A 27,726-nucleotide genomic window follows, 5' to 3' on the forward strand; every position below is an offset into this window, starting at 1 on the left:
TATACTTGGAAAAGGAACATATCATATCAAAAACATGGATCCTCATGATACAAAGCTTAGAAGAATACATGGAAATAGAATGAAGCCTTATTTGTTACCTAAAGTTCAATGGTGCCAAGAAAACGAAAGAAGTATCATGACCAACCTGGATGAACAAACAAATGATCTACTTCAGTGAAGAGTACTGATGACCTTCAACTCAATAAAATAAACAAAAAGAAGAAGAAAACGAAAATATATATATATATAAGGACAAGGAAAATTCAAAAAAAAAAAACCAATATTAAAACATGAATACTACCGGTGAACAATCGCAAAATAGCCATTCTGCTGCTGCAAATGAAGAAGATTTTACAATGGACTTAGAAACCTACCTGACTAAGCTTTACCAAGAACAAGGACTTGAAGTTACTTTAGCTGCCACGCTAGATTTTCTAGAGATGTGGGAAAATTGCAATATTGGACCTGAAAACAGCACATACGAGGTTAATGGAATAAAAAGAACAAAAGAAGAGTACGCTATGTACACCATTGAGAACATACAAGCCAAACTCGGAGTCAAAGTTCAAGACGAGCTTCAAGAAGACAGTTGGGAGAAGGAGGATGACGAAGAGCTATTAAACAATATCGAAGAACTTATTAGAAATCAATATAACCAATACACAACAACCATAAGAGAAATAGCAAGGCTTCAAGAACAAAGGGATGACTTGTGCGAATTGCTCACTCGTAACACTACCCATTGGGCACACTTCAAATTCAGACGACCAACAGCACAACCAGAATCAGTAGCTACGTACATGGCAGCAAAACAGATCCTATTGAAGGCTATAATTCCTGGATATGGCCTATATCGAGCACTCACAAACAGAATGAAACAGGTGGATAAATGGACTAGAATCGAGGACGATTCTTCTCGTGGTCCGGGAATCTGTGAGAATGGTCTCTTTTTGGACGAAGTACGAAACAACTCCGACATGGATTGTTAAAATAACTTAAGTTATTTTAACAACCATTGTCAAAGAAATAACAATAGCCGCAAAAAAAAAAAAAAAAAATTATCATATATACAGTAGCGGACAAAACTGGTGCACAAAACTTTTTTTCAGCTTTTAACTACCATTACTTGCTCATGGTAATTGCAATAGATATGAAACTATATTAGAAGGAAGATATGCTAGCCATTGTAATTTATGTGTATTCTTAGCATGACATTGTTAAAGCTGAGCGAGGAACATGCTTTTTATTTATAAAATTTTATATTTTCTAAAAACCGCAAAAGTGTCTAAAGTCTAAGACTTTGTATAATCATCTCATCTCTTGATATCATCAGATATTCTTCTTGGCATATGCTAGTAGTATGTGTGTATATCATTTTCAATAAAAGAGCCCAGCTCTTTAACTATTCTTTTCCAAAGATAATCTACCCTTTTTGGTCTAGTGTCGTATCGTCATAGCTTTGCCTTCAATTGCCACCAGACATGCTTAAGAAGGCTTAAGCCGGGATTAGTGGTAACTAACCCTTTAGCACAGAAGCCCTGCTATCAAATATTGATTTTGTGGCATGTCTTGCCTTGTGCTTTGTGTCATTGTCATGCTGAAACGAGAGATTACGATATTTTAGGCCACTATACCCTAGGCTTTTGTGGTATGTAGTGAGCGAAATACATGTGTATACCTATGACTTTATTACAGCATCGTATACTTGACACAAATATCCTGGTCCTCAATATCTAATACAGCCTTAAAATGTAACAGAGCAACCAACATGCTTCATTGCTTGATCACCGTAAAAAGATCGCTAAGGTTGCTCGACTTGCTTTCAATATTAGTGTATACTATCTGCACTCATAACATTCATGTTTTTTTCATTGCTAAATATGATGGACTTCCAGCCCTCTATAGTATGCGATGGTTTGTCGCGATACCACTTTCATCGCTTTTTTTGGCTTATACAGCTGATGAAATTCTTCGATTCCTTAGTTCCAGACTCAAAATCTAGCTTCCTACAGTGCCTTCTGACTGACAGTTTGCTAATACTGTATCCTAAGGACCTCAAAAAGAGCTGAGCATCAGAAGCTGTGCGTAAAGGTCCTTGTCGAAACTTTAGGCGGATGATTGCATTAGTTATTTTGCTGACTACGACCGGTCGACTACCACGGTCACAAGCCTTGATGTTTTTTTCTTGCTTTCTTATCCTGTTGATTGTCTATTTGGAGATTCCTGCTGCCCTAAAAAGATCCGCTGGCATACGAACTAAGTGCATTCGAAATCTCAGAGCTTCGCTTTTACAGTTGCTTATTTTCTTAAGCATATAAGGCAAGTACTTTGTCATGGTGAATAGGGTGAAAACAAAAGGGGAAATTCAATGGGAAATACAAAATAAGCATGGGTTTATGTATTTTTCAAGAGCTACTAAAGCTCACTAATATACTGTGAAATCTGAAAGCAAACGGGAGAGATATGAGGAAAATTGAAAGAAGGCTAGACAAGTACTATATTTTTGGCGAAAATTGAAATATTCAAAAAATCACTAAAAATGACCTTATGCCTGAGGGATGCCCGACACAGTTCCCGTTTACATATCATAATGTATATTTTAGACTGCCTTTCAGATGGTATATGCCACAAAAGTCGCAGGCATATGGCGGAGATGCAATACTGATTTTCATTTTTGTGCACCAGTTTTGTCCACTACTGTATATCCCATCTTTTTATGAAGAAATTGTCAGTCAGTTTAAATAAATCATATATTTCTACTCAATAATTAACAAACTTTAACAAGAAAGTCCCTGTTTACCTAAACTTTTTACTCTACTTTAACTTTTATCAAGAAACATCGTATTGATCTTACACATAAGATCTGGTGGTCACTACTTATCAAGCATCTGCTTAAATTCCATACAAAACAACAACTTACAAGGCAATCACAACCTTAAATCAAGCTTTACAAGCAAACTTTACCCAATTTAACACTCAAACTTACAAGCCAACCTTTAAAATAACAATATACAGTCAAGTTTTTTTTAGTACCACGCCAGTGTAACACGCAAGAACAAAACGGCGGAATTTAAATCGTTGCAGTTTATAACGAACGCCTTACAGTTTGCAACAACCGCCTCTTATGTTATAACAACCACCTAAAATACCAAAAACAGAACAAAAGCATAAAATCCAAAAACATATACAGTAGGTCACAAAACTGCTGCAAGGAATTGCAAAATTCAGGTTTTACAGCTGGTTGTCCATGGGTACTGCACCAAACTATCTCAAACCTTGACTGTTTGTACCTCAATAGAAAGTGCATTTATTCGTCGATTATCGGATATGGGCAATGGTTATTGGTGGAATTTGAGATCGCTAAAGGTAGTATTATGAACATCCGACATTTTTTACTTGTTCACATATGTTTTAAATGACGAATTTTAATACGACCCAACCGGTTGCTATCATAATTTTTCACAATCTTGACATGATTAGAATGATGCCAGTATATAAAAGCGCTTACAATTCCTTTATTTTAAATTTTATATTCCCTTATTTAAATTATTTCTCTTTTTTACCCTATCGTCAATCGCATGCCTAAACGGCTGTCCGAGGAGAAAATAAACGATTACAAACAGGCATTAACCGCATCCACATCAATGTATGATATTTCCAAGGAGCCTGGATTACATTAATCAACTGTTAGTAGATACTCTAGACGGCTGTTTTCAAGTAGGACAGTAAACACAGGTGGTAGACCTACAGTAGTCTCCAAAGTGACGAAGCGGTTAATCAAAAGAAAAGTCATGGAATGGGTTCTAAAGGCTTCTAAAGAGGTGTACCGGGAGCTGGTTGGTTTTGGCTATGATATCTCATACCAGTCAGAAATTAACGTACTGAAATCAATGGAGTTCCATTTTCTGATAGAAAAAAAGAAGCCATTTCAGACAAAAACGCATACGTAGCATCAGTTAAAACGGGTCAAGGAGCATCAGGATTAGGCAATGAGTGACTGACAGCAAACAGTGTACTTTAATGAGACCAAGCTCAGCGTATAGGGCTTTGATGATGCTGATCACTATTGGAAACGGCCAAGTGACCTTCTTCAACATCATGACCTGGATTTTGCAATCAATCACGGAGCTAGCAAAATGATGCCCTGGGGTTGTATAATCTCTGAAGGACCAGGATATGCTTGCTAAATTTACGATGGAAACTTGAACTCGGGTGTTTACCAGCATATTTTGAACACTACGCTTCGTGATACTATGAAGTACTACAATTTCGACTGGTCCAACATTTAGTTTTAGCATGATAATAACACAAAGCACAAGGCATAATCTACAATAGCCTAGTTATGTAGTCACCAAGAGAGCTATGTTAACTATTGGCCAGCTTAGATCCCCGACTTAAATTCAATCGAGCACGTAGGACATCAATTGAAGTTGAAATTCAACTATTACGAATATAGAGCAAAGAACATGGATGTGTTTTGGGAACGAGTTGATGAAATATGAAATGACTTCCATAAAGATCTTTGCCAAGGACATGTAGATAACATTCCGGAAAAGAACTCAAGAGATTATTAATAGAAAAGTAGGACCAACTAAATATTAATAAATAAGTTCATTCCGTTCAAATTTTCATTTTTTCAAAATTTCAAATTGCGCGCCTCATACTTCCTTCAATACTTATCCAATAGGGCATAAACTCTTTCGGATTTTTCAAGACATGTAGAAGATTTACTATGTGGGAACAGAGACAGTTTGTGCCATTGTAACAGGATGTGCGCTACAAAAACCAAGAAAAATGGATTCCTTGCAGCAGTTTTGTGATCTACTGTATGTCAGAATAGAATACTGTTTTTCTTGCATAGTAACTTTATTGATCTAAACGAATGATTGAGAAATAATCCTATCGATAATCCGATTGGTGCCTTAATAGCTCCTGTTGTCTCCATTATTAGGTTTCAGTCTTTCTGTACTTATTTAGTAACCGAGTTTACTCAAACCCAATAACCATTCAGGAACAAAATACAAGTGCCGTCTTAAACAACGATTCCATGGATGACTATTTATAAATGCAACACTAGTAGCTTAGAACAACGATTTATAATATAATTATACAAGATATGATGACAATGCCCCAATCCATAATGAAACATCAAGAAAGAACCAATTGATTTAACTCAATCGTCCCCATGAATTATCATTCAAAAGAATATAAATATCCCACTTAAATCCTGATTGAAAAAAGGATAACTTTTAACTTGGATATAACCAAGAATAAAAAGTATCTCAGAGTAATTATCGTTTTGGTGCTTTTTTATTTCTTTTTATCTTCGTTTATTACATTGGGCACTTTGCGACCCTGGAGCAAACTTCTCATGCATCTTGCCTACTTTATGTCAGTTTTTAAAGTTAAAAAATACATTAAATAAACATGGTCTCATTACACTTATAAGTGATGACAAAATCGAGCGTTATGGTAAAACTGAAAAGAAGTTTACATTGAATATGGTGATAGAGCACTGTATTCTCAATTGGAAATATTCAAAATATTTAATAATAATGTACATGCGTCAATTGGCACAGATTTATTATTTAAATTGGGTATTACTTTAAGTAATATTAGAGTAACTTGGGATGATGAAAGCCATAAACCTATTATTCCTATTATTGAACCATATCCTTATACTCCAAATGAAGTTCCATATTTTTCACTTATAGAGCAAGAATATTTGCTAAAGGAAATAGAACCTTATATTGTTGCGAACAAAAACATACCAAAATCTGCTTATTGCACAATACCTGGTAGTGAAATTAAACTCCCTTTGAAAAAGGATGCACAATCTGCATATCGTAGACAATATCAAGTAAATGAATGCCATGTACGGGCTGTAAAAGATCAAGTCCAAAAATGGATTGAATTAGGAATTGTTGAACGAGCACCTCCTAATATTCCCTACAACTCACCACTATTGACAGTACCTAAAAAGGATCCAAAAGCGGGTGAATACGATAACAAAAACATCAGATGTGTAGTTGACAGTAGACTCGTCAATAATCTTGATAAGAGACGTATAGGTAGGTTTCCATTACCTTTAATATCAGACCTTCATCGTATAATGAGTCGATATACTCTCTTTACGACAATTGACTTAAGTCAATGTTTCCATTCCTTTAGGATTAGGAAAAGTGATCGTCCTTTAACTGCATTCAGAACACCTGATGGTGTACAACTTCAATTCAAACGAGCTCCTTTTGGTTTGACACCAATTTCGAGTGTCGTTCAACGTAGTTTAACAAATTTGTTTGCTGATCTTGACTACGTGGTAAATTTCATCGATGATATATACATATTATCAGATAATAACTTAGAAAAGCACAAGCAACATGTTCAAACTGTCTTAGAACGGTTGACATTGCATAATCTGCGAATTAATCCAGATAAGCTTCATATTGCGCAAAAATCAATATATGTGCTCGGTTTTTGCTTAAATGAAAAAGGCCTAACATTAGATCAAAGAAAAGTTGCAAATGTGCTAGACTGGCCGGATGATGTAAAGAATTCAAAAGAATTAAGTTATCGTCTTGGTGTTATGAACTACTTTAGAGATCATATCCCAAATATATCGCAATTGACTGCACCATTAAACCAATTGAAAAATCATCCAAACTTGAAAGCAGTCTGGACTAATGAACATTCTAAAGCAATTAGAAAGTTGAAAGAAGCATTAGTAAACGCACCGGTAATTAGTGTACCCAACTTAAAATATTCATTCCATTTGGCTACGGATGCTTGCGATTATGGAATTAGCGGTTGCTTGTATCAAGTAATCAATAACGAAATAAAATATATTGGCTTCGTAGTGCGTACATTATCGCCTACAGAAAGAAGATATGGCTCAACGCGACGTGAGTTGTTAGCTGTCGTATATTCATTCACAAAATGGAGAAAATGGTTGTATGGCAAACATTTTCATCTATTTGTCGACAATAAAGCTTTGTTGGAAATCGACAGAAAAGAAACTAAAACAGCTAACAGAGTCATAGAAAGTTACTATGAAACCATTTTCGAAATGGACTTTGACATTACCTATTGTGCTGGAATGAGAAACATTTTAGCTGATAAACTTTCGCGTCTGTTTTACTCTGATGTGGAAAACACGCTGGCCAGAGATGAAGCACATGCTGGAAAAGAGAATGGTAATGAAGTAAAAGAAAACAAAAATAAAGAAAAATCTATAAGGCAAGCTGTTAGCAATACGTCACAAAGTGATACAAAGAAACAAAAGGCTAGAGCATTTCATGATCTGAAAATTGATGACGATAACATCAGTACAGATAGTGAACACGAAGAAAAAGAATCATTAGTACTAGCTGCTAGTCATTTAGATAACTATAGAATCATTGATAATCTTGATGAACGACAAAAGCTTATCGAAAATGTACATGCTTTAGGTCACTATGGTGTAAACCAAACAGAACTAAAAATAAAGCAAGATCATGGCTTTTACTGGAAAGGCTTAAGAGAAGATATAACAACATATATATCAATGAATGTCCAAAATGCTCAAGGCATAATTTAGCCAAACATCTTATCACCCACCAAAAAATATCTGTCCTAATGGCATATGTGGTCAGATAGCTATTGATCTTGGAAGTTTTGATATAACTTCAACCAATGGAAATAATTTCCTTTTGGTAATAGTCGATCTATTTAGTAGATTTGTTGTGCTGAGGGCGATTAAAACGAAGTCTGCATTAGATGTAGCATTAGCCTTGGTACAAGTATTCTCGATGTTCGGCTATCCAAAGTGTTTAATTTACGATAACGGACTTGAGTTCAAAAATAAGCTATTAAAGGCAATAAAAGATCATATGGGTGTAGAAGAATCTTTATCTCTACCTTATACACCAACAGGCAATTCAGTAGCTGAAGCTAGTGTAGGTTCAGCAAAAAGAATTATTATTAAAATGTTGGAAGGATACAATGAAGCATGGGATATGTATGTTGATGGTACTGCTTATGCAATGAACCAACATATTTCAAGATTGCATGGTTTAAAGCCATTTGAAGTTATGTTCAATAGAAAGGTAAATGATCTTAAAGATTATACCAAGAGCATGCGACAGATTGAGTTTAATGAAGAAACAATAAATGTTGAAAAACTCAAAAGGGCTATTGAAAAATTCAATAACACTACTCTACCAGAAGTCCGTGAGCAAATATTGGAAACGCAAAGAAAGGACAATGAATACTTTGTTAAAAGACATGGTATATTAAATAACCCATTCCCAATTGGATCGACAGTAATGATAAAGAACATTGAAGGCAAAAAGTCAAAGACTGACTCTAAATATATCGGACCTTTTACTGTTCACAACCATACGAAAAATGGTAATTACGTTCTTACTGATTTAACAGGCAGTTTGTTTGACAGAAATGTACCAACATCTCAAATAAAGTTAGTATCAAACGATACAAACAAAACGAACGATAACAAAGATATCTATGAGGTACAAGCTATCATTAATCATAGAGAGATAGCACCAAGCAAATTTGAATACTTGACAACTTGGGTTGGATATCCAGGTGAACAAACTTGGCAAAAACAGTCTACCTTCCAAGGTACTGATGCTATTAAAAAATATTGGGAACGAAGAAAAGCGGATGGAAAACATGCTATTAAAACAGCAAATTCTAGTAGAAAAAGAAAGCCATTATTTGGCAATGAACAATCTACTAAAGGTAGAAAAAGAACAAGAGCTTCTAAAAAGTAAAAATTGCTCTTTAAGATTTTAAATGGTGCATATACTATCAAGAGTTGGAGATCTTTTCCCTTCAATTATCATTTTTATCCTTAGAAACAAAGGTTTTTGAGATAATAAGGTTTTAACGATGCCAACGATAGTTTAACTAGAAGCACATTATATATTACATTGGATACAAATTTATATTAATAATTTGTATGTTATTTTATTTTGTTTTTTTTTTCTTTTTTACGGTTTATCATGTTATTTTATTGTATTTCAACAATGATCTACTGTATCTTGTGGAATTACATCTTCGCATTAAATTTAATGCTGGCCAGGGATGGTGATCAATCCATTGATCAATTACACTGAAACTTGACTTAGAATAATTCATGCTAGTAATCGAAGCCCTCGTTTAACAAGATACAATATATATATAACTGCTGATTGCATACAATAAAAGAATAACTTTTTATCTCGTTTAATTTTGGAATAATCTGATAAATCAGCCAGACAATCAGTCGCTCAGCTTATATGCCTTACAACAAAAAACAATCCTGTTATTCTGCTTAACCACTATGGCAAGGCCAAGATCGGACGTTGGTAGAGTACAGTTTCGGGATATACAGCTAGAGTTGGTCAATGAGGAGCCCATATCAGTCTTTATACACTTCAGAGAAGCCAAAGAATCACAAGTGAAATCAACAGTCCTGGGACTAATAGGAGACAGCAATATGTACCTAGTTTCTACATTATTTCATTTTCTGAAGAAATCAAACCATCTCAGGAGTAATCTCCCGGTAGATCATCTCCTATTCCTGGCATATATAAACGAACCGGACAAGTTAAAGTCAGTTAGTCCTTCGACAGTAGCCACATGGGTTTCTGAGGCCATGAAGAAAGCCGGAATTGACACCAAGGTCTACAAACCGCATTCAATTCGTTCAGCTTCCAGCATCAAAGCAGTGGAGAATGGGATCAGCATTTATCAAGTCAAACAACGTGCCAATTGGAACCACAGATCCAATACATTTGAAAAACACTATTTTAAGCCAACTGCGCAACAAAACAACAGCACCAATATAGCAAACTCAATTTTTTCTTCACAAGGAGAACATACCACATTGGAGTCCGAGTCGCAGTCAACAAGGATTGTTGAAAGAACGACCAACAATACGTCCGTTGATGGAGACGAGGATGAAAATGTGGTAACAACCCACCCAACATGGTTTTCTTGGCTGAGAAATCAGTTTCACAATTAGTTAGTTGTATATCTTTATTTTTATTTTATATTTTATATTCACTTGGTTCCTATTCCCTACCCTCCTATTCTTTGTATACAAATTGAGTTTACTACGACTTTTGAAGGTATGAAGGGAAAAGGGGGTTTTCAAGATACAAGTTTATTTCTATTACTATTCTTTATCTATAAAAGGAAAATAAAAGCGCGGCTCTTGGAGCTTGTTACCACATTTTCATCCTCGTCTCCGTCAACGGACGTAGTCCTAGTATAACACAACGAACGTAGAAAATTCCATTCTTGGTGTCACGAATCTTGCCTGAATTCATACAGCAATGTAAACGCATACAACTCTATGAATTCATAGAAAAACTTTTATCAAAACATCACCAGAAACAACATATAATCAGAAAAACCAAAAAATATATAAATAGCCCAATATTTCTTACTCTTTTTCTAACTTCACTTACTTTTATCTTTACTTACTTCACTTTATTTACTTTACTTTTTGATTATTTTTAAAATAAATATCATTCAAACTAAATCTCTTTTTATTTTTCTTTTACTTAACATCAAGAACAAAAAGTCCCTTGAAGTATATACACTTCATTGTAAATCTTTTTTATTTTACTTTACTCAAAACAGTTTGATCTACTTCATAAGATCTGGTGGTCACTTAACACAAGAAACTCACACTCAAATCATTACTCTTTTGGAATCAAATCCTACCTAAACCTTTGATCTTATATCAAGACTCATTCAATACAAACCTATTTAACACTCTAAAAACCTTACAAACTTCAATCTCACACTAGGATGGACTCAGTCGTAGGAGGTACCTCAGTCCATGAAGATAAACAAAAAAATAATAATCATATAAATATCCTCTCTTATAACTTCACTGAACTTTACTGAACTTCACTTTTAAAAAAATATCTTTTATTCAAATAAACATCGAGTTCCTCTTTATTAAAACTCTTTATCTTTACTTTATAACTCAAGCAAGTCAAGTCCTTTGAAGTCAAATTATCTTCATCGTATCACTTTTATATTCTCTTACCAAGAAAACCCTTTATTACCTTTTACTGTTTGATCTACAATATAAGATCTGGTGGTCACTTACTACAAGCAAACCAAATTTACCCATTTAAACACAAATCTTTGATCTCAAGTTCTTTTACACCCTAAAGAAAAGTCAAATTTACTTCTAAACGCTTAAGTCCATATAAGAAAATGACTCAAAAAAATTACAATATCGTATATTTTATCTTTTTATATAAATGTTCCCATATTTTTATAAAAATAAAGAATATACATATTAACTCAAGCTTCTTTGTCTTTTCTTTTTCGAAGATCTTATTCAAAGACTTCTTTTTTTTTTTATTCAATATATTATAACTTTACTTGATTTATTTCTTTGATATTAAAAAGATCCGGTGGTCACATTCAAGCGAATTCATACCCAAAGCTTTATTCTGTTTTACCTTTATTTTTCTTAAATAACCTCTACTTTTAAAGCAAGCCATACTGAATACAAGTAAATACAGTACTTTGAACTTCTAAACTTAATAAATCTACAATTTATTTTTTTCTTTGAATAAAATTACCAATTATTCTTTAAAAAGCTCTTTCGACTAGTTTGTTACAATACTAAAACCAAGTCCCTTAAACCTACTTACGTTCATTGTGTCTTACTTTATTTTGTTTTTACGAACCAAAACAAAACGGATTTGCTTTACAATATCTGGTAGTCACTATAACAAGAGAACCAAGCTAAATTTTATCCATTTAATCTTCAAAAGAACAAATCCGACTAATTACAATGTGGATCTGTATAGCGCATACCTTTTATTAAATATTACCAGAAAACATATAGTCAGAAAAGCCAAAAACATGTAAATAACCTATTGTTTCTCATCTTTTTTTATTTACTTCTCTACTCTTTGGTTATTTTTAGATAAATGCTCTTCAAAGCAAACCTCTTTTATTTTACATAGCATCAAGAACGAGAAATCTCTTGAGGTATATATAATTCATTGTAATTTTCCTTTTTATATTTTTTTTATTTCAAAGGTTGATTTACTTAGCAAAATCTGGTGCTCACTTACTACAAGCAGATCAAATTTACAAACATTGAATCATATCTTTGAGCTTAACTTCTTTCATATTCTAGAGGAAAATTAAATGCATTCAATCTAAACAATAAAGGCCATAATAGCTAAGAAAAATCACAGCAAAAAATAGTATAGATGCCTAAAGTCTTTGACAGTATGTTTTTATAAAATTTTGTCTTTGCTTATTCTGAGAAAGAATCTAAAATTAGCTTTCCACTGTACAAGTGTTACAATAAAGTATACAACATTCAGTAATAGTAACAACAGTGTTATATTTCAATTATTGAGGGATTGAATTAAAATAAAGGACTATATCAGTGAAGCAGTAGTTTACCATTTGATAATGTTTGTTTCTGAATATAATTGAATGCAGCGTTTGTAAGTTGAAAAGTATGTTAACAGTAAAAATAGTTTTCAATAAAGATAAAAATATGCCTTTTTTTTTTTACTCATTATTAGGTAAGGGAATTTATCTTGTATGCAATCAGGCATCAAGAGTAAAACAGCCAATAGATTTACCGTTCTATTGTAGTGCAAGTTTAATGTTTATGCATTGTGTTTGTCCTTTGCTATTGTTATATAGTAGTACAAGACTTATACACTTGCTATGGATTGCTGGTGTATTCTAATGAAAACATATTTCCTAAAAATAATTTTTTCTTTTTCAACCTCATAAATTGATTCACATCTCAATTGAGTTTACAAACCAAAAAGTCGGGTTTATTATATCTCAAAGTAGATCAAACTGCGCTTTCTCAGGAACTTCACATGGATAGATCCAAGACAAAGGTTAATCCCTAAATTAATGTACTACCTATTGTTACTCCATACTTTTTTAGTATTCCCATCTCTCTCTCTTTCTCTTTCTTTCTTTTTCCCACTTTCCTTCTTTCTCTTTTTATTTTATTTATCTTTAAATGGGATCTACGAAGACTGTCACCCTTTTTTTATTAAGGGGACTCATTCTTTTATTAAGTGGTCTTACTTTAGCCTGCCATATCGGTAAAGACATTTGGTATTATTATATAGAGATAAAAGGTTTATAACAATCACAATAGCTCAGATTGTACTTTTATTACAGATCGAAGGGACAGGAAATTGGTGGCCACATTACATACCAGTATGTATTAAATATTTAAAAAAAGTAACAAGACTTATTTTTTAAATAGTATACATTCTATTACGTCGGACCTCTTGTTTCCATCATATCTGTTAATGCACTATTTATTTTTGGCTATTGTACTAAATCCATTATAGCTGACCGTGTGATTTCCATACTTAATACAGCCTTATACATTGCCATCGTTGTATACAATACATTAAATTCAGGCACCATTCCATGGTTAGGTACTGCGTCAGATGGATTTACATCAGATATTAAAGGTTGGGTTCCTTATTGCTCCCATTATTCATATATTAATACATCTATTCGTTGTTGTAAGTCATTTCATTCTCTTATTTTAAATCCAAATGAATTTATGTATAGGGATGGTCAATGGTACCTGGCTTGGTTGTATTCTCACTGGTTTTTTTTGGCTATCGTTATGCTTGTTCGTCTTTGTTTTCAAAACTTCCGATTTTTATCAAAAGGAAGATTATGATGTGTATGATTTTAAAGAGGATGTACCTATGGCATCAACTCCTGTACCCATCAACTATGATTCGTCATTATCTCAGCAGAACTATACGGATTTAGCAGCGGAAGGATCCGATAAAGAAAAGGTCAAAGAGCATGTATGATGAACATCCCCGATGGTAAATGATGACATGTTATACACATGTTTATAAAAATGTGATTATTGCATATTTCATATAAACATTAGCCTGTCAAGTGTTACACAATGACATATACAAAATTACCAAAAATAAAGTTTTTTTTTTAAAAGCTAAAAAAAAGAGAGAGAGCAAATTATGCGGTATTCAATACATAAGGAAAAGCCTTTTAAAAATCATATGGAGTCATTGTGGATAAGCATGATAATTTCCATGTAGTCCTAAAGATCCAATCACAGGCGTGATCTGATAATTTTCTGGAGCATTTTTGTGTTTGTTTTATGCTGTACCTTTTCATGATCCCATCTTGCCCTTCAATAAGCCACGACATAGCATTTTTGGGGAGAAAATGACTGAAGATGACGGCATACGCTATACTGTATGGCGTAAAGGGGATGGCCATTCCCATGACCTTACCATTGATCAAACCCGTGTGCTCGATATGTTTTTCTTTTTACATGACTGGGTATATAAAGACGGGAGGAAATACAAAGAGATATGTCTTTCATTTTAGATTTATACAATTAGAAAATAAACAATGGAAACAAATTCAGTTAAACCGCGAAGAATCATTGTTTGTCTTGATGGAACATGGGATACACCTTCAGGTACAAATGTTTTCCCAATTCCATTCAGGGTTGCTAAAATACAATCTACAGAAAGAACAAATGTTTACAAGTTTTCACAAGCACTAATGGATGGAGATGTTGTTGATTCTCAGGGAAACCTTTGGGAGCAAGTTCATACCTATTTTACTGGGTTGGGAACGAGTCAATATCGTATGCTTGGAGGATTGTTTGGATACGGAATAAGTGGACAAATAAAATCTGCCTATAAATACATATGCAAACGTTATCGCGATGAAAAGGATCAGATTTGGTTACTGGGGTTTAGTAGAGGAGGTGATTGTAACAGCAATTCTGTCTTCATTTAAGCTAATTGCATGATATTTCTTTAGCATATGCTGTCAGGAGTTTATCTGGAATGATTTATAACGTTGGCTTATTACCCCCAACAGAGTTATCCAAAGTTGAGCAAGCTTATCAGTTGTATAGAGATCAAGGTACACATGCAAAGCCCTATGGGATAGACTCTGTTTTATTCCGTGAAAAGAATCGCTGCCAAATACCTTCAATTCATTTCTTGGGCTGCTTTGATACAGTAGGTGCTCTTGGCGTACCAAAATTGCCATGGTACTTGGGTGGACCAATCTGTAAAAGCATTTTCTTTTTTCATAAAACTAGACAATGCTAACTGTGCTTTGTAGTTTATAATTTATTTCACGGCTTACATAACTTTCACGATACAAAATTGACACCTATTGTTAAACATGCTTACCATGCTATTTCAATCCATGATCAGCGTGCTTGGTTTAGTCCGACCTTGATGCGTTTCTCTGATAAACAAGATCTAACCCAACCTCAAAAGCTTGAACAAGTATGGTTTCCTGGTATGCATACAGATGTCGGAGGACAAGAAGTAGCTAAATACTCGAGAAATATCATTTCCTACCATTCCTTTCGATGGATGATGTCTAAAGCGAGTGACCTAGGCCTCGTATTTAAAAAGGATTTATTGCGACAAATTTCTGATAGCAGCAGTTGTAAATATATCTTTCAAGATAGTTATTGCAGTGCCATCATTTATAGAATCATGCCAAGGGTAGATCGGGTGATTGAGAAGGACATTAACACTCAATCTTACAACCCGGCCGTACAGTTGTACAATGGAGGTGATTTTTCGTCGTTTATGACACAGAAAGATATGGATCGATACAAGTCAAAGGCTTTGATTATGTTTTATAAAAATGCAGCCGATAGAAAGCTAGATTAAATTAGTCATGCTTTAGATATATAGGCTTGTAAATAGACCAAATTTAGATGTATTTATTATGTATTATTGCATTCTCATTTTCATCAATAAAATATTTATTGTAAAACTGTATTGCTATAAATATCACGAATTGTTTTATCGTTTTTCAGCGTTTGTCTAATAACAAAAATAAAGAACTGTTTTAAAACTATGCGACCAAATATAACGCATGAATTGGCTGAAATAGAAAACAGCGATTATCAGTTTCATCTATTAAATTTGTAGATAAAGCTAAAAAAAAAAAGTAACACAGATAGTACCTTGCAGCTATTTCTCAATAAACATGCACTTTTGTAAATAAATAAACGCGTTTGTATTGAAATTATTCAAAGCGGAACACGTTCCGTATCTCTCTCTCTGTAGATCACAGTAATAATGTTTGTGACAGCTTCAAACTTTTTGCTGTATTGATGAATCATAAGCGGCTTATAAAATAGATGACAAGGGGCGAGGCTTTTCATTTTTTTTTATTTTTATTTTTTAACACATTAAATAGTAATGGTTAATATTGGTATTGTAGGCGTTGGGCTTGTTGGTTCAGAGTTAGTATCCCAAATTTTGAGATCTTCCTACAAGAATGCAATGAAGGTTGTGGCTTTGTCCACCTCTCAAAAGATGATCCTGTCTGATTCCGAATACAAGTCCTTGTCAATCAGTCAATCCGAGGACATTCGCTCTGCTGTTGTCCAAACCGGCATTGCAGCCAACTTGGACCAATTTGCCAGCTATCTTGCAAGCTCTAAGCAACATTCTGTTATCATTGATTGTACTGCTTCTGAGGAAGTAGCCAGACTTTATCCTTCTTGGCTTCGTTCCGGTTTGAGTGTGGTGACACCCAACAAGAAGGGTTTCTCTAGCTCACTTGAATTATTCAAGGAAATCAAAGAAATTACTACCGACAAGAAGGCACCTTTGGTTTACCATGAGGCTACTGTCGGTGCTGGTTTACCTGTCTTGTCTACCTTGACTGACTTGGTCAAGACTGGTGATGAGATCGTTCGTATCGAAGGTATCTTTTCTGGTACTTTGAGTTACCTTTTCAACAGCTTTTCCAGTTTGACCAACAGCTCTGGACAAAAGTTTTCTGAAATTGTCAGCATTGCTAAAAGCTTGGGATACACTGAGCCCGACCCAAGAGACGATTTGAATGGCATGGATGTTGCTCGTAAGGTAAGATTGTATACAGAAAGGTTGAATAGTATGATTTTAATATCCCAAAAAGGTTGTTATTTGCGGTAGATTAGCTGGTCTTGATTTGGATTTGTCAACTCTTCCAGTAGAAAACATTGTACCTAAAGATTTACAATCCATTCAATCTACTGAAGAATTTATGAACAAGTTGCCTGAATACGATGATCATTTCTCAAAGTTGAACAAGGAAGCTTTAGATAGTAACCAAGTACTTCGTTATGTTGGTACTGTTGATGTTCAAGGTGGTCAAAGTGGTGTTAAACTTATCAAGTAAGAAAAAAATATGTGGGGATATTGAAAACTCACAAATCAAATAGATGCCCTTCTTCTCACCCTTTTGCTTCCCTTCAAGGCAGTGACAACATTATCAAATTTACAACAAAGTATTTCCCCAATGGCATTGTTATTCAGGTATAAGAAAAAATGAAACTTATTTCGAGCGTAAACTAACACTTTCAAAAGGGAGCCGGAGCTGGAGCAGCAGTAACAGCCTATGGTATCTTTACAGATCTTATCAAGATTCAAGAACGCGTTGAAGGATTTTAGAGAGGAAAAAAAAGGATCATTTTCTGATCTAACTCGAAAATAAAATAAACTCCGACCATGGAGGATAACAGTTTGTTTTTTTACTACACTTATTATCAAATAAGAAGCGTGAAGAAGGAGAGGAGTACTTTGTTGATTGTAACAAAAAGAAAAGAGAAAATGTTATAAAAAGTATCATTAAGGAGAAGGAATAGGGTTTTTTAAAAGGTAATCTAGTGATTGAAAATAAAACAAACGTCTTGAAAAAGTTATTAGACAAACCAATTGATATTACAATATGCTATCTATTTCAGTTTGTAAAACCATTTGTAAACACGTATTGGTAAAGTACTATGTTTACCATTTGTACTAAATCCTTTTGTGCCAAGTTGAATGATAAACTTCGTCCCTAATGCAGCATATTGAGTTTCTAACATAGCAAGATGTTCTCAAATGACTCTAATCATACTATTATATACATACTTCCAAGAAAATAGAGGCAATGTTCAAGGAATGAAACAGAGACTATAAATGTGTCTATCTCCCCATATTCACCAGAACTCGATCCAGTTGAGCAAATTCTGGGCATTGATCAAAGGGAAAATCAGACACCATAAGCTGGAGGATGCGGAGATTCCTGAAAAAATAGTGTCAGTGATGCTTCTTTTGCAATCCCAGTTGTCCGCCTCAAAAGCATCATTCAGCACACAAAGAATCAATTCGAGAATTGCTTGAACATGAAGATATAACATTTTAATATATCAACCCTTTTTCGTAAATCTGGATTAAAAAAATATTTTTTGGTTGAGGCTGATTGTGAGTTCACAACTGCATTTGAGTAAATATATGTATAAGAGTAATTTGAGAATAGACCAGACACTGGATACCCTTAATCTGCCACTTAAATGGATGTCAGATACCGATCTAATAGATCGATTTCTACTGAATGATCAAGTGATATTAAGTCTAATTGTTTGAGCTCTAGTTGGTATGATATATCTCAGCTTTCTCATAAAACATACTGCTCCTATATAACATATAGCTTTATTTACAGATACATATGTTCCAAAAAATAGCTATGTAGTGTATCAAACCGAATGGCCAGAGGTCGATGGTCTTTTTATAGTATACATCTCACAGAGTGAAAGTAATGAACCATTCAACCCAGTAATTATTACTATTCAAAATGGAATTAATCCAGTACTAATGTTGAAAAATATACAATTCTGTACATTTATTTACGAGTGATTTGAACTTTTGGTAAAGGTGAAATCTGATTTTTGGGCACAAAAATATCTGATATATCTTTCCGAGTTGAAGATCAGACCTCTCAATATCTTACCTATGAATGATTTTCATGCACTATATCAGTTTTTGGCTCATCCGGACAAGATAATTTCCCTTTCTTATGATGTAGAAAATCAGACTATTAGCTTGCTTAGTGAAGCTGTAGTAAAAATAAAAATAAAAATAAAAAAAAAAAAAAAAAAAAAAAAAAAAAAAAAAAAAAAGCTATTTTTGATTCCTGACTCATTTGGGAGTATGATAATACAAACCTTTTAGTATACTTGATTATATATGTAAAACAAAAAGTTCTTTTACCTTTCCTTCATTAACTTCCCTCCCCCCAATTCTTAGGTATATTTGGCTCGGACATGTTTCCTATAAAAAGAAAGCCCTTCGCACTGTATCTTTTTGACCCTTCATACTTTGTACCTGACTTTCTTTTTTAACTTTCGATGGACTCCAGAAACTCTTTGGCGAAGCTTTTGTTTTTACAATCACCTTGAGCGAACCTTGGATCTTGCATTTCGATTATTTTCTACATCTGCGTTGTTACCTAATTGTACACTTGATCCAGTTCGCTGCTGACTTTTATTTTCATGTTCTTGAGGCAAACAGAATATAAGAAGTGTAGTGTTGGATTAGTGACAAAAGCCAGTGATTCCAAGCTTAGTGACTGTGATGTGATGAAGTAAGCAAACGCCAGAAATGGATTCATGGAATCCCCTTTATGATTTTTGATAGACTATCTAGAAACCAAGTTGGACGACTTTGCCCAGAATTTACAAAAAAAAGTTTCCAACAAATATGGTTCATTGGCTTTTGGCATAATTTTTTTTTTCAAATTCAGTATTTGAAAAACTTTTGACTACGAACATAAGCACTACAGGTAATATTCTATCTCAATACCTGACTGGCATACCATAATAGTATTGTCATAAATATCTGATCGCCGCGGTTTTGCACTTCAATTAAAACTGGTGGCAACTTATCCCCAACTTGAGTGTTTGGTGTATATAGAGCATCTGATCTTGTGCTATCCGGCCATTCTGGAGAACTGGAATGGCGTTTGTTTGCAACAACATTCGACCCTAATAAATTCAACAAGGGTTAAGTACGTTATGTTCTGGTAAGGTAATTATCAAAATAGCAATAAAACCAGAAGAATACTTTTTGAGACTGAACTTTAAGACAATCTTAATTGTTAAAAGAAACAATTAAAGAGCCTACTATTTATATTCTTCTATCAGTTGGCGGGTAAATGAGTAGTTATGAGCGTAGATCCAATCATTGACACGTTTGATTGAAGAATGATCACTGAATCGATTATGAAAATTTTTAGTTCGTTGTTTTCATTGATCTTATTGTTCTTTAACTGATCTGGGAGAGTTGTCCCGTCTTCATTGAGAGGAAAGATATATTTATATGAAATGCCTCCAGTCAAATCAAAGTTGACTAGGTACCTGATCCATTATTATTCATTTACAGAAATGATGAATAGTAAAGATCATGACTTATTTAGTGTTCATGTTTACTTTATAGAATGAATCTAATAGTGATAGTTTTATATAAAAAAGAAGAAGAGTATATTTTATTTAATAAAGATTTAAATTATTATCTTTTATCAATTTTAATATACTTCTTTTAGTTGTGATTATTCAATGTCCCGTTATGATCAGACACTGCTCAACAACAAATTGAAATTAGTTTGGCCTCATGGGAACAAAAGGCACAATTACCAAGCAACTGATTAACAATGATATTTATGATTTGTTTCGTTGTTCAATACAAGTTTGCTTGTACAGTCCGTGCTAGTTCTCATTTCGAAAGGGAGCTGAAAGTTATTTACATCTTCTTCTAATGTAGCCATTTTTGTTCCAAAGAGAAAAGAAAAATCGATACCAACACAGACATCCTGAAAATTACGATACAATTTTTTTTTTTTTTTTTTTTTTTTTTTTTTTTTTTTTTTTTTTTTTTTTTTTTAGTAATGTGTCATCTTTTTTCTCAAATGTGCAATACTCTTTTCCAAAAACATGCGGCAACTTAAATATTTTAAGTATGACATCGATTTGACAAAGGGTTCTACCTCATAATGGACAATGCACCTATCAGTTGTTTCTACAATAATCAAAATTGATGCTGTTCTGACTTCTGACATGGTTGAAGGTCCTCCAGATTGCCCTTTACTCTTATCATAAATTAGTCTTTCTTTTTTTTTCTTATGTTACCGTCTCTTCCTTAAATCTGCTTGTCCGCATGGATCATGTTTAATGTAATTTTCTTTACTATTTTCCAAACGCCTTTATAACTAAGCTCTTGTGTATCTGTACAAATCCTCTTATGAATAAGCAGCCAAGTGCATAGCAATGTGTTCATATTTTCGTTGTGAAAAGTATATAAGCTCCAGACATTCATTATTAAATAAAATCTATGTGTTTTGACCTATGAAGCCATTATTCTTTACCATTTTGTGAGCAAAACACTGTGATAGATCAACGGCTCATGATATTTTGAGCCTTTTTTATACTTTTATTCTTTTTTGCCATTTTTTCATTTTGTGCGTTTTATTCAAGGCTTTGTGACTATCAGGTTGATTATATAATAATTTTATCAACACCATTTCCGGCTGTGGTCTACACGAGGAAGCCATGCCAACCAGAAAAATGGTCAAGTGAGGAAATTCTAATGAGACATATTGAGTATTTGCCCTTTTGGTTGATTTTGTTCCTCGGAATATCGCACGATAGCTGGGTAAATATGACAAGTAAATATTACTGTTTGAAGCTCATGTTAGCTCCTTTAAATACTTTTAACCATGTGAACGCTTTTCTCCTTTCTTGAGGAAAAAATGTCAGCTTGGTTCAACAATTGAACACTTTATATCATTGTTTTGCAGACTATATTTGAATTTATGAGATATACAAGATGCTTTTATTTGTAAAGTATTATTATATCTAATTTAAATCAGAACATTTGTTATTATAAAAAAAGTAATTCTAAAGCACTGGCCTTCTTGTATTCAATGCTGATTTCCAAATTTGTCTCGATGGCTGTATCAAAAAAGGTTATCTATCTTTTAAGGTCGTACAACATAACTTGAAGTTTGGGATCGGAAAAATAAAGAAAGATTAATTAAACTTTTTATTGGCATGGTTCTTTCCGATAAAGAATTTTTAGCTCCTAATAAGGCAATTTTACACACAAAACCAAAAAAACTCTCATGGGTGAATGTTGTTCATGCTGGCCACCAGAAGACCTCTAGTTTTCTTGCAATGTCGACCAATAACTCCACTACCCAATCGCATGGTGTCGGGATTGGACAACCTGATACTAACGCAGAAATGAGTCCTTCAAACCTCAACGCGCAAGCCAGTCGTCCCTTTCTAAAAGGTTCTGTCCCTAATTCCATCTTTGTGGACATTACAACTGTTAAGGATAAGAAGATATTTTTAACAGAATTTACAGCGTTCTGTCAGGGCAATGAGCATCTTTGGGCAGTCGCAGACCAGATCCGTCGAGAATATCAACGTATGTACGCTGAGCTCACCGTTTCCCCGGCAATGTATGAGCGATTATGTACGGAGGGTCTTCAACTCCCTTCTTTCACTGACCGTTTTCTTGCATTTCCGTCTCTTTCACCAAGTGCCGAATTATTGAAAGTTACCTTGACAGGTCTTCCTCATCAATATGGTCGTCGCGATGGAGGACTTGCTCAACTTCATTCTGACATGCAACGTAACTTATCGTCTTTCGGCCATATTATAGACAGTGGTACGGTTAGAGGAACCTCTGGATTTTATTCAGGCAAAGGTTACGTTGTCTTGGAAAAGTTCCCTGAATCCGATCAGCAACGCGCTGAGACTCCTCGCCCAGAACTTCAACACAATGTGCATTGGGTTTATCAACCTCTTGCTTATTCGACCTCGGCTACACCAGTTTCTCTTCTTGAGGATGTGTCCATCAATGTTCACGCCACCTGGTCATCTATGAAACCCTACTGTCGCTACTGCCATGGCGATCATCCTTTGAAAGATTGCCAAGTTCGACAGCAAGCTACTATCTGCTATTGGTGTAACGAATCCGGACATATCGCTAAATATTGTGATAGAAAGAATGTATATGGAGTCTCGGGTGCTCCCAATAAGAAAACTCGTAAAACACCTATTGTATCGGCTACTGAGAAACCTCTTATCAACTTACCTGATTCAGTTACTTCTCTTGATAAGAATTTAGTCGTGTCTAATGAGGCTAATGTAGAGACCACCTCTCCTCTGGATGTAACACCTGCTACAGTACAAGAGGCTTCAGGTAGTCCTACTGTTCTTAAGCAGCTTGGAAGTGAGAAGTCAAAGTACGCCCGGGTTCTTCGTTCAGCTACTACTAAGATGAGGACATCTGAAGATCCCGCCTCTACGAATAACAATACAGTTCCTGTTGTTCCATCTGTTAAGGTCTGTCCTCACTGCAAGAAAGAAGGTCATGTTCGCAAACAACATCGTGATTGCGACTTCTACGTACCCCTTCAAACGAAACTCTCTGGAAATCCTCTGCCTTCCAATGAGGATACAGAAATGATGGAGTATCCTGACCCTTCTGTTCCCACGACTTTCAACGATCTAACTAATAAGGATGATATGAGTATCGATGCACAGGGAGGGACTACCTCTGACCATCTGGTCGCACTACATAGTGGTGTAGACCCTCTACCTTCTCAATAATCTTTATTAATATGACATCTTTATTGAACACTCGTACGGCTTCTAACTCTCATGAAACTCTTAACCCCCCGGATATACCTCAACAAACAAATTCAATTAACTTTCGAATTGCTACTCTCAACTGCCGCAGTCTTGCCAAGACGGCTGATGTATCAGTTCGAAACCATTTCATTCGTTATCTTCGTACGCGTTCTCTTGATATCTTAGCGCTTCAAGAAACTCATGCATCGACTATTTCATTGCAAGACACCTTCCATCTTCAATTTCAAGCAACTGACAGTTTATGGACTCCACACTGTGGTCTAATTTGCCTTTCTCCATTGCTGTCCTTTTCGGATACCAGATTTAGTGTTTGTGGTCGAGTCATTACTACCTTGGTCTCACATACGCAGGATGCCTTTGAACCTATATACGTCACAGTGATTTATGTTCCCGCAACACGTCGTGATCGCTTCGTTTTTCTAGATTCGCTGGCTCAAAATCGAACACCACTGCTACCAGATGTCTCATCCAGGCATCTTGTCCTTGGCGATTTCAATTACACATATGCAACCCATATTTCTTCTGCAGTTCCCCGTCAGGCACCTCCTTCTTGGCTATCATATATCGATCACCTCTTTCAGGATTGTGTTTCTGACAAAGATTGTGCTCCTCAAGTGACATTTTCTAGAGGTACGTCTAGATCTTGTATCGATTACATCTTTGGCACTCCAGACCTCTATGACTGCAAAATGTCCTCAAATGTTTCTTTCATTCAACCATCTTGGTCAGATCACTTCCTAGTCACATCCTATTTTGCTCTTCGGGCTCCTGTGCATTCCACTGTTCTTGGTAAAGGCCAGTGGCGGGCCCACCCACGATTGGCTTCTTCAGAAGCCTTTCGAAACCTTGTTTCAAGCACTATCACTACCACCATGATTTCCTTTGACCTAAGTCTCACTCCTCAAGAAAAATGGGATATGGTGAAATCAACCATTGCACAAGTAGCTAAATCATTTTCTCGTCGCTCTGCGTTTAATCTTACCAAATCTGAGTCCCTTTTACACCGCAAAAGGGCTAGGATAACAAAACGCCTTGCTTCAAATCCTGAGCTGTTGTCATCCCTTACGCCACAACTATCAATTGTCGAGAGTCAGCTTGCATCCCTACAACAGTACCATGCGGAGACGTTAGCCCTAAGGGCAGGCATTCGTTGGAGGGAACAAGGTGAAATCTCAGCAGGCTACTTGAAGCGCTCAGTCGCACAACGCCAGACCCGTCAGATCATGAAACAGTTGATTCATCCAACTACTGGAGCACTATGTTCCACTTCCAACGAAATGTTAGATGCTGCTGTCCAATTCTACAGTAACTTGTATTCTCCTGAACCGATTGATAATACTGCCATTGACGATCTGCTTTCGGCCATTCCAGACTCTCTCCGTCTCTCCGATTCAAATCAACGTTTCTTGACAAACAGCTTCACCTACGATGATTTAATTGAAGGGGTCTCCCGTTGTCCTCGCCGTAGCAGTCCTGGTCTGGATGGGTTACCTTATGAAATACTTCACCTCATTTTCATACATCCTGCCTCCAAAGACCTTGTGCTCCAAGTATACAATGATGCATTATCAAAGGGAGTTTTCCCATCTTCATGGTTCAGCACCTCAGTTTCTCTCCTTCCGAAGAAAGGTGACCTAAAGGATCTCAAAAACTGGCGCCCAATTTCTCTGATAAATGCCGATGCGAAGGTTTTTACTAGGCTGCTCAACTCTCGCATTATCAAATGTGCTCAGAAATTAGTCACACCATATCAAGCAGGATTTCTGAGAGGCCGTTTCATTGCTGATAATGGGTTGCTTATGAAATTGATCATGGAGCATGCACGGCTCACATCTTCAGACTCAGTTGGATTATTACTTGACCAAGAGAAAGCGTACGATCGAGTGCACCCTTCTTATCTATGTAAAGTCCTCCATCACTTTGGCTTCCCCCCATCAATCGTTCAGAGCTTGTCAACCCTATTCTTCAATACCGGTTTACATATCAACGTAAATGGCTTTCTCTCTACTCCTGTCCTCCAGCATCGTGGGCTCAGACAAGGAGATCCTATCTCACCTATTCTCTTCAACTTGGCCTTTGAGCCTCTCCTACGGCGTATTTTGTCTGACCCACATTTCTCCGGCTTTCAACTTCCAAAGTCTGTTTGTTCTCCCCCACACATACATTCAATCTCCTCAGTAAAATTGTTAGCCTACGCGGACGACATTGTTTGCTTTCTTAAGAACCCACAAGATCTCACAGCTTTACAACACCATATTCATTTGTATTCCAAGGCCTCTAATGCGAAGGTAAATTTCAACAAAACTGAAGCCTTTGCACTTTCTGGTTCTCGCTCTTGCTATCATCGCATTTGGAGAACTCCTCTTCTGCAACAACAAATACATTCTTGGCATGACAGTTCGTCGAGTCAACCCATCATTTACTTGGGATTCCCGCTACACTCTTCAATCGCCCAACGTGATGCTTATTTAACCTCACTTTTATCCCGACTTGAAACAAGCTTTCAATTACACTCTCATCGTTCTCTCTCATTTCGTGGTCGAGTGACAATCCTGAACTCCCTAATTCTCTCCAAATTGTGGCATGTTCTGCGTATCCTTTCTGTGCCAAAAAGGTTCTTTCTCAAGCTACAATCGCAAATTTCTGGCTTTGTCTCGGCAAAACAAACTCCGCGCATTAGCTTTGAAACGATGTGCTTTCCTCGAAATAAAGGGGGCTTGGGTGTCCTTAACCCGCCACTCCAACAAAGTGCACTACAGCTTCGATGGTTACTACCACTTCTACATGATTTTCCTTGCTCCCCTACCTCTGACTTCTGGAATCACCACTCACTGAAATCTTCCGTCGTCTTACCTCTCTTGGCTGACTTCCTTTTATCCCATCTCCTGCCTACCGAATCACGGGAACCCATTCAAACTGATTATCGGCAAGCTTTCGTGTTTAAACAACTACGCCCTAGAAAGCTAATCCAGTCACTAGATGGCGTTTTCTCTCTGTTCTTTCGTGCGGTCGACAATTTGCCTCATATCTTCGACAAAGTGGTAATTAACCCTCAAACAGCTCTTTGTCTCACTCTAGGCGATGTTTCTGTACCATCATCTTCTTGTCCGTTACCAAGTTCAATGGCTCGTTTATTGTGCTCTAGTGTGTACATGACTGATCCTATTTCTGGGAGGTTACGACCTAGATCTGCTCGTGAAATCTCTCTACACCCATACCTCACAAAACGCTTTCTTAAATGGGTCCGATCTGATCATATGAAGCTTTATCCTTTTTTTGTCCGGGCTTTCTTGCGTCCCAGCTCATCGTTCATCCCGGTTGCTCACACCCATATCGACATGTCTCCTTTCCTGGTAGCCTTGTCCTTGACTCCAAAACCCGGTGATCAACTGCGCCTCACATCTAAACGGTACCGTCGTCTATGTAGTCCTCCGGTGTCTTCTTCGACCCTCTACCCTGATCTTCCCCCATCAAAATGGCTTCTTCTATGGCGCTTCCCCCTCCGAGCACAAAGTCGCAACATATGGTACAGGTTAATCCATAATAAACTGCCTTGTCGGTCGAACCTTTACCTGCCATCTAAACTATGCCCTGTTTGCAAGAACCTGGAAGAAACACCTTCCCATTTCCTCTTTGACTGTCCTCAAAAGCTTGCCGTTTGGTCTCTTCTCTGGGATTCACAGTTTGAACAGCCGTTTTCGAAATATTCGCTACGTCGTGCACTGTTCCTCCTAGATTTCCCTAAATGTCGCCCTGATACGGTCCATGCTCCCTCTGTTTTCATTAGTACCATCTTGTTGGCTATATGGCGCAATCACTGGGCATTTATTTTTGATCATCGTCCTTTCCTTACGGATGTCACCATACGCTGTGTTAATCAACTCTTGTCCGTTTCTCTCCAAGAATCGCTATTATCAAGTGGGATTTCTCCTCTGCCTCTTCCACATTTACAGTTATCGGATCTTTCATCTTGTTGACTGCCATTAAACTGTATATGCTTAACTCTATAAATACAAAACCAAGAAAAAAACAATTCAAAATTTAAAAAACCCATATCAAAAACAATTTCACGTGCCATCATTATCTGTCACTTAATAAAAACCCGAGCTCATAGCTCCTTATACAGTCACTCCAAATTAATTATGGGACAAGGAAATTTATTGAGGAAAATTTTAACCTCATAACAAAATGAAGTTGTCTTTTTTTCATCCATCAACACA

The 27,726-nt window shown here is 35.8% G+C and overlaps 11 protein-coding genes across 11 annotated transcripts; 9 read left to right on the forward strand and 2 right to left on the reverse strand.

Moving 5' to 3' along the window:
* Positions 1-290: 290 nt before the first annotated feature.
* RO3G_11475 (uncharacterized protein) lies at positions 291-989 on the forward strand (the record flags this gene model as incomplete). Its single annotated transcript, XM_067666059.1, has 1 exon — positions 291-989. The coding sequence occupies one exon, from the start codon at positions 291-293 to the stop codon at positions 987-989; it is 699 nt and encodes a 232-aa protein (XP_067522160.1).
* Positions 990-3,400: 2,411 nt separating this feature from the next.
* RO3G_11476 (uncharacterized protein) lies at positions 3,401-3,927 on the reverse strand (the record flags this gene model as incomplete). The annotated part of the gene is made up of 5 exons (XM_067666060.1): positions 3,401-3,446; positions 3,509-3,513; positions 3,564-3,590; positions 3,749-3,847; positions 3,883-3,927. The coding sequence occupies 5 exons, from the start codon at positions 3,925-3,927 to the stop codon at positions 3,401-3,403; spliced, it is 222 nt and encodes a 73-aa protein (XP_067522161.1).
* A 510-nt stretch (positions 3,928-4,437) lies between these two features.
* Positions 4,438-4,760, reverse strand: RO3G_11477 (uncharacterized protein; the record flags this gene model as incomplete). Its single annotated transcript, XM_067666061.1, has 2 exons — positions 4,438-4,591; positions 4,732-4,760. The coding sequence occupies 2 exons, from the start codon at positions 4,758-4,760 to the stop codon at positions 4,438-4,440; spliced, it is 183 nt and encodes a 60-aa protein (XP_067522162.1).
* A 1,352-nt stretch (positions 4,761-6,112) lies between these two features.
* RO3G_11478 (uncharacterized protein) lies at positions 6,113-6,407 on the forward strand (the record flags this gene model as incomplete). Its single annotated transcript, XM_067666062.1, has 2 exons — positions 6,113-6,319; positions 6,399-6,407. The coding sequence occupies 2 exons, from the start codon at positions 6,113-6,115 to the stop codon at positions 6,405-6,407; spliced, it is 216 nt and encodes a 71-aa protein (XP_067522163.1).
* A 1,461-nt stretch (positions 6,408-7,868) lies between these two features.
* RO3G_11479 (uncharacterized protein) lies at positions 7,869-8,871 on the forward strand (the record flags this gene model as incomplete). Its single annotated transcript, XM_067666063.1, has 2 exons — positions 7,869-8,767; positions 8,856-8,871. The coding sequence occupies 2 exons, from the start codon at positions 7,869-7,871 to the stop codon at positions 8,869-8,871; spliced, it is 915 nt and encodes a 304-aa protein (XP_067522164.1).
* Positions 8,872-12,490: 3,619 nt separating this feature from the next.
* Positions 12,491-13,838, forward strand: RO3G_11480 (uncharacterized protein; the record flags this gene model as incomplete). Its single annotated transcript, XM_067666064.1, has 5 exons — positions 12,491-12,499; positions 12,558-12,595; positions 12,797-12,887; positions 13,268-13,535; positions 13,585-13,838. 5 exons carry the CDS (start codon positions 12,491-12,493, stop codon positions 13,836-13,838), a joined length of 660 nt encoding a protein of 219 aa, XP_067522165.1.
* Positions 13,839-14,409: 571 nt separating this feature from the next.
* On the forward strand, positions 14,410-14,805 carry RO3G_11481 (uncharacterized protein; the record flags this gene model as incomplete). The annotated part of the gene is made up of 1 exon (XM_067666065.1): positions 14,410-14,805. The coding sequence occupies one exon, from the start codon at positions 14,410-14,412 to the stop codon at positions 14,803-14,805; it is 396 nt and encodes a 131-aa protein (XP_067522166.1).
* A 1,436-nt stretch (positions 14,806-16,241) lies between these two features.
* On the forward strand, positions 16,242-17,480 carry RO3G_11482 (uncharacterized protein; the record flags this gene model as incomplete). The annotated part of the gene is made up of 4 exons (XM_067666066.1): positions 16,242-16,913; positions 16,966-17,204; positions 17,252-17,345; positions 17,397-17,480. The coding sequence occupies 4 exons, from the start codon at positions 16,242-16,244 to the stop codon at positions 17,478-17,480; spliced, it is 1,089 nt and encodes a 362-aa protein (XP_067522167.1).
* Positions 17,481-19,342: 1,862 nt separating this feature from the next.
* On the forward strand, positions 19,343-19,574 carry RO3G_11483 (uncharacterized protein; the record flags this gene model as incomplete). Its single annotated transcript, XM_067666067.1, has 2 exons — positions 19,343-19,434; positions 19,505-19,574. The coding sequence occupies 2 exons, from the start codon at positions 19,343-19,345 to the stop codon at positions 19,572-19,574; spliced, it is 162 nt and encodes a 53-aa protein (XP_067522168.1).
* Positions 19,575-21,895: 2,321 nt separating this feature from the next.
* Positions 21,896-23,464, forward strand: RO3G_11484 (uncharacterized protein; the record flags this gene model as incomplete). The annotated part of the gene is made up of 1 exon (XM_067666068.1): positions 21,896-23,464. One exon carries the CDS (start codon positions 21,896-21,898, stop codon positions 23,462-23,464), a length of 1,569 nt encoding a protein of 522 aa, XP_067522169.1.
* Positions 23,465-24,195: 731 nt separating this feature from the next.
* RO3G_11485 (uncharacterized protein) lies at positions 24,196-27,483 on the forward strand (the record flags this gene model as incomplete). Its single annotated transcript, XM_067666069.1, has 1 exon — positions 24,196-27,483. The coding sequence occupies one exon, from the start codon at positions 24,196-24,198 to the stop codon at positions 27,481-27,483; it is 3,288 nt and encodes a 1,095-aa protein (XP_067522170.1).
* Positions 27,484-27,726: the final 243 nt, after the last annotated feature.

The sequence above is a fragment of the Rhizopus delemar genome, genomic scaffold (assembly GCF_000149305.1).
Source record: "Rhizopus delemar RA 99-880 supercont3.9 genomic scaffold, whole genome shotgun sequence".
Lineage (NCBI taxonomy): Eukaryota > Fungi > Mucoromycota > Mucoromycetes > Mucorales > Rhizopodaceae > Rhizopus > Rhizopus delemar.